Source organism: Oncorhynchus masou, chromosome 20 (genome assembly GCF_036934945.1).
Source record: "Oncorhynchus masou masou isolate Uvic2021 chromosome 20, UVic_Omas_1.1, whole genome shotgun sequence".
NCBI classification, from domain to species: Eukaryota; Metazoa; Chordata; class Actinopteri; order Salmoniformes; family Salmonidae; genus Oncorhynchus; species Oncorhynchus masou.
The window spans coordinates 21,808,675-21,815,392 of record NC_088231.1 but is presented as its reverse complement, the minus strand read 5'-3'; the positions used below and the strand labels follow the sequence as shown (position 1 = coordinate 21,815,392).

The window sequence follows — 6,718 nt, the reverse complement described above, 5'->3', positions numbered from 1 at the left end:
CCTAAAGCCAACACCTCATTTGGCCGCCTTTCGTTCCAGTACTCTGCTGCCTGCGACTGGAACGAATTGCAAAAATCCCTGAAGTTGGAGACTTTTATCTCCCTCACCAACTTCAAACGTGCTATCTGAGCAGCTAACCGATCGCTGCAGCTGTACATAGTCTATTGGTAAATAACCCACCCATTTTCACCTACCTCATCCCCATACTGTTTTTATTTATTTACTTTTCTGCTCTTTTGCACACCAGTATCTCTACCTGTACATGACCATCTGATCATTTATCACTCCAGTGCTAATCTGCAAAATTGTAATTATTCGCCTACCTCCTCATGCCTCTTGCACACAATGTATATAGACTCGCCTTTTTTCTACTGTGTTATTGACTTGTTAATTGTTTACTCCATGTGTAACTCTGTGTTGTCTGTTCACACTGCTAAGCTTTATCTTGGCCAGGTCGCAGTTGCAAATGAGAACTTGTTCTCAACTAGCCTACCTGGTTAAATAAAGGTTAAATAAAAAAATTAAAAAAATTTAGTGCAGTACTTTTTATTACCAGGGCCCTATTTAGTGCACTAGTTTTTATTACCAGGGCCCTATTCCCTATTTAGTGCACTAGTTTTTATGACCAGCGCCCATGGGGGAATAGGGTGCAGTTTAGGACACTGACAGGCTGTGAATCTGAACTCTAGAGGGAACAAAACAACTTCATGACCCAAATGTCGTTGGAAGTCTATTGATTGGCTGCCAGGCTATGCAAATCATGTGTTAATCTGCAGAACTGAAAAACAGTCTCTGTCCCAAATTGCACACTATTCCTTTATGTGGTGCACTACTTTTGACCAGAGTTGGCACCCTATTCCCTATATAGTGCACTATGTCAGACCAGAGTTGGCACCCTATTCTCTAAGTAGTGCACTACTTTTGACCAGAGTTGGCACCCTATTCTCTAAGTAGTGCACTACTTTTGACCAGGGTTGGCACCCTATTCCCTATGTAGTACACTACTTTTGACCAGGGTTGGCACCCTATTCCCCATATAGTGCACTATGTTTGACCAGAGTTAGCACCCTATTCCCTATATAGTGCACTACTTTTGACCAGAATTGGCACCCTATTCCCCATATAGTGCACTATGTTTGACCAGGGTTGGCACCCTATTCCCTATGTAGTGCACTACTGTTGACCAGGGTTGGAACCCTATTCCCTATGTAGTGCACTACTTTTGACCGGGACACAAAGGGGAAAAAAAACACTTTTCTGACCCAAATGTCAGTGTTTTTTCCTCCTCTAGAAGCCTGCTGATTGGCTGATTGAGTGATTCACCTTGTCAATGTCCTTATTTGTCTGTTATGGATAATGATGAGTTGAGCTGTTTGGGTTTCATGAGGTCATCACCAGACGTTGGTCCTAATTCTCCCTGTTGGAAGAGCAAAACTTCAGCCAGATTGATGTAGGTCTATTAATGACTGTCCACTGTTACACCAGTCTGTTACACCAGTCTGTTACACCAGTCTGTTACACCAGTCTAGACTGAACTATGACTGTCCACTGTTACACCAGTCTAGACTGAACCATGACTGTCCACTGTTACACCAGTCTGTTACACCAGTCTAGACTGAACCATGACTGTCCACTGTTACACCAGTCTGTTACACCAGTCTGTTACTAGACTGAACCATGACTGTCCACTGTTACACCAGTCTAGACTGAACTATGACTGTCCACTGTTACACCAGTCTAGACTGAACCATGACTGTCCACTGTTACACCAGTCTGTTACTAGACTGAACCATGACTGTCCACTGTTACACCAGTCTAGACTGAACCATGACTGTCCACTGTTACACCAGTCTGTTACACCAGTCTGTTACTAGACTGAACCATGACTGTCCACTGTTACACCAGTCTAGACTGAACCATGACTGTCCACTGCTACACCAGTCTAGACTGAACCATGACTGTCCACTGTTACACCAGTCTGTTACACCAGTCTAGACTGAACCATGACTGTCCACTGTTACACCAGTCTAGACTGAACTATGACTGTCCACTGTTACACCAGTCTGTTACTAGACTGAACCATGACTGTCCACTGTTACACCAGTCTAGACTGAACTATGACTGTCCACTGTTACACCAGTCTAGACTGAACCATGACTGTCCACTGTTACACCAGTCTAGACTGAACCATGACTGCCCACTGTTACACCAGTCTGTTACTAGACTGAAACATGACTGTCCACTGTTACACCAGTCTAGACTGAACCATGACTGCCCACTGTTACACCAGTCTGTTACTAGACTGAACCATGACTGTCCACTGTTACACCAGTCTAGACTGAACCATGACTGTCCACTGTTACACCAGTCTAGACTGAACCATGACTGTCCACTGTTACACCAGTCTAGACTGAACCATGACTGTCCACTGTTACACCAGTCTAGACTGAACCATGACTGTCCACTGTTACACCAGTCTAGACTGAACCATGACTGTCCACTGTTACACCAGTCTAGACTGAACCATGACTGCCCACTGTTACACCAGTCTGTTATTAGACTGAACCATGACTGTCCACTGTTACACCAGTCTAGACTGAACCATGACTGTCCACTGTTACACCAGTCTAGACTGAACCATGACTGTCCACTGTTACACCAGTCTAGACTGAACCATGACTGTCCACTGTTACACCAGTCTGTTACTAGACTGAACCATGACTCTCCACTGTTACACCAGTCTAGACTGAACCATGACTGTCCACTGTTACACCAGTCTAGACTGAACCATGACTGTCCACTGTTACACCAGTCTAGACTGAACCATGACTGCCCACTGTTACACCAGTCTGTTACACCAGTCTGTTACTAGACTGAACCATGACTGTCCACTGTTACACCAGTCTGTTACTAGACTGAACCATGACTGTCCACTGTTACACCAGTCTAGACTGAACCATGACTGTCCACTGTTACACCAGTCTAGACTGAACCATGACTGTCCACTGTTACACCAGTCTAGACTGAACCATGACTGTCCACTGTTACACCAGTCTAGACTGAACCATGACTGTCCACTGTTACACCAGTCTAGACTGAACCATGACTGTCCACTGTTACACCAGTCTAGACTGAACCATGACTGTCCACTGTTACACCAGTCTGTTACTAGACTGAACCATGACTGTCCACTGTTACACCAGTCTAGACTGAACCATGACTGTCCACTGTTACACCAGTCTGTTACTAGACTGAACCATGACTGTCCACTGTTACACCAGTCTGTTACTAGACTGAACCATGACTGTCCACTGTTACACCAGTCTGTTACTAGACTGAACCATGACTGTCCACTGTTACACCAGTCTGTTACTAGACTGAACCATGACTGTCCACTGTTACACCAGTCTGTTACTAGACTGAACCATGACTGTCCACTGTTACACCAGTCTGTTACTAGACTGAACCATGACTGTCCACTGTTACACCAGTCTAGACTGAACCATGACTGTCCACTGTTACACCAGTCTGTTACTAGACTGAACCATGACTGTCCACTGTTACACCAGTCTAGACTGAACCATGACTGTCCACTGTTACACCAGTCTAGACTGAACCATGACTGTCCACTGTTACACCAGTCTGTTACTAGACTGAACCATGACTGTCCACTGTTACACCAGTCTGTTACTAGACTGAACCATGACTGTCCACTGTTACACCAGTCTGTTACTAGACTGAACCATGACTGTCCACTGTTACACCAGTCTGTTACTAGACTGAACCATGACTGTCCACTGTTACACCAGTCTAGACTGAACCATGACTGTCCACTGTTACACCAGTCTAGACTGAACCATGACTGTCCACTGTTACACCAGTCTAGACTGAACCATGACTGTCCACTGTTACACCAGTCTAGACTGAACCATGACTGTCCACTGTTACACCAGTCTGTTACTAGACTGAACCATGACTGTCCACTGTTACACCAGTCTGTTACTAGACTGAACCATGACTGTCCACTGTTACACCAGTCTAGACTGAACCATGACTGTCCACTGTTACACCAGTCTGTTACACCAGTCTAGACTGAACCATGACTGTCCACTGTTACACCAGTCTGTTACTAGACTGAACCATGACTGTCCACTGTTACACCAGTCTGTTACTAGACTGAACCATGACTGTCCACTGTTACACCAGTCTAGACTGAACCATGACTGTCCACTGTTACACCAGTCTGTTACTAGACTGAACCATGACTGTCCACTGTTACACCAGTCTGTTACTAGACTGAACCATGACTGTCCACTGTTACACCAGTCTGTTACTAGACTGAACCATGACTGTTCACTGTTACACCAGTCTAGACTGAACCATGACTGTCCACTGTTACACCAGTCTAGACTGAACCATGACTGTCCACTGTTACACCAGTCTGTTACTAGACTGAACCATGACTGTCCACTGTTACACCAGTCTGTTACTAGACTGAACCATGACTGTCCACTGTTACACCAGTCTAGACTGAACCATGACTGTCCACTGTTACACCAGTCTAGACTGAACCATGACTGTCCACTGTTACACCAGTCTGTTACTAGACTGAACCATGACTGTCCACTGTTACACCAGTCTGTTACTAGACTGAACCATGACTGTCCACTGTTACACCAGTCTAGACTGAACCATGACTGTCCACTGTTACACCAGTCTGTTACACCAGTCTAGACTGAACCATGACTGTCCACTGTTACACCAGTCTGTTACTAGACTGAACCATGACTGTCCACTGTTACACCAGTCTGTTACTAGACTGAACCATGACTGTCCACTGTTACACCAGTCTAGACTGAACCATGACTGTCCACTGTTACACCAGTCTAGACTGAACCATGACTGCCCACTGTTACACCAGTCTGTTACTAGACTGAACCATGACTGTCCACTGTTACACCAGTCTGTTACTAGACTGAACCATGACTGTCCACTGTTACACCAGTCTAGACTGAACCATGACTGTCCACTGTTACACCAGTCTGTTACTAGACTGAACCATGACTGTCCACTGTTACACCAGTCTGTTACACCAGTCTGTTACTAGACTGAACCATGACTGTCCACTGTTACACCAGTCTAGACTGAACCATGACTGTCCACTGTTACACCAGTCTAGACTGAACCATGACTGTCCACTGTTACACCAGTCTAGACTGAACCATGACTGCCCACTGTTACACCAGTCTGTTACTAGACTGAACCATGACTGTCTAAAGAATCTCTTTGGGTGATATGACATTTTTCTTCTCTATTCTACTCCAATATTTCTATTCACTCACGATGCTACCTTTTCTGTGTGCAGGTTTTTGTCCTAGTCCAGCTCTAACACACCTAAATCAACTTTCCGTGGTCTAAATTTAAGTGTCATGTTTGATTCAGGTGTGTTGTGTTCTTACAGTGCTGGGCTAGAACAAAAGCCTAAACACACAGCCATTACTGCCTTGTTGACTGTATACCATATATGGGCGTGTTCCGTGTGTTCAACAGGTTGGTCCAATCCCGTCATCTTCCCCAGTGGACCTCACCTGGTGGTTCCGAAAGGCGGTGCTCTGGAACTCCGCTGCCATGACAACAACACCAACACTCCATCCACTGTTGTTTCACGGGGGTTGAGGTGGCAGAGAGAGAGGGGCAGGCGGCTGGAGGGGGAGGTAGAGGAGGGAGGAGGGGTAGTGTTTGTTAGGGTGCAGTCTGCCCAGGGATATCACATGGGACGATACACCTGTATCAACAACAACACCAAGGAGCACTCCTCCATCTACGTCTTTGTGAAAGGTGAGAGGTGTGTGTTGGGGGTGTGTTTTGTGTGTGTGTGTGTTTGTCTATGACTCTGTCTATGTAGGCTTTTCTGTCTGTCTCTCTCTCTCTCTCTCTCTGTCTGTATGTCTCTGTCTCTCTGTATGTCTCTGTCTCTCTCTCTCTCTCTCTCTCGGTCTCTCTCTCTCTCGGTCTCTGTCTCTCTCTCTCTCTGTCTCTCGGTCTCTGTCTCTGTCTCTCTCTCGGTCTCTGTCTCTCTCTCTCTCGGTCTCTCTCTCTCTCTCTCGGTCTCTGTCTCTCTCTCTCTCTCTCGGTCTCTGTCTCTCTCTCTCTCTCTCGGTCTCTGTCTCTCTTTCTGTCTCTCTCGATCTGTCTCTCTCTGTCTCTCTCTCTCTCTCTCTCTGTCTCTCTCTGTCTCTCGGTCTCTGTCTCTGTGTCTCTCGGTCTCTGTCTCTGTGTCTCTCTCTCTCGGTCTCTGTCTCTGTGTCTCTCGGTCTCTGTGTCTCTCTCTCTCGGTCTCTGTCTCTCTTTCTGTCTCTCTCTCTCTCGGTCTCTGTCTCTCTCTGTCTCTGTCTCCTGTCTCTCTCTGTCTCTCTCTGTCTCTCTCTGTCTCTCTCTGTCTCTCTCGGTCTCTCTCGGTCTCTCGGTCTCTGTCTCTGTGTCTCTGTCTCTGTGTCTCTCGGTCTCTGTCTCTCTCTCTCGGTCTCTGTCTCTCTCTCTTGGTCTCTGTCTCTCTTTCTGTCTCTCTCGGTCTCTGTCTCTCTTTCTGTCTCGGTCTCTCTCTCTCTGTCTCTCTCTGTCTCTCTCTCTCTCTCTGTCTCTCGGTCTCTGTCTCTGTGTCTCTCGGTCTCTGTATCTCTCTCTCTCGGTCTCTGTCTGTCTCTGTCTGTCTGTCTGT

General features: G+C 46.4%; 1 protein-coding gene across 1 annotated transcript in view; it reads left to right on the top strand.

Annotated features, from left to right (window-relative positions):
• The first annotated feature begins 5,703 nt into the window (after window positions 1-5,703).
• The window catches only part of kitb (KIT proto-oncogene, receptor tyrosine kinase b), a 55,139-nt gene continuing 54,124 nt past the window's right edge, over window positions 5,704-6,718 (top strand). Inside the window, exon 1 of the mRNA XM_064926752.1 lies at window positions 5,704-5,838. Within this exon, the coding sequence (XP_064782824.1) occupies window positions 5,772-5,838 (67 nt within the window). The 5' untranslated portion in view covers window positions 5,704-5,771. The remainder of the gene's footprint in view (window positions 5,839-6,718) is intronic.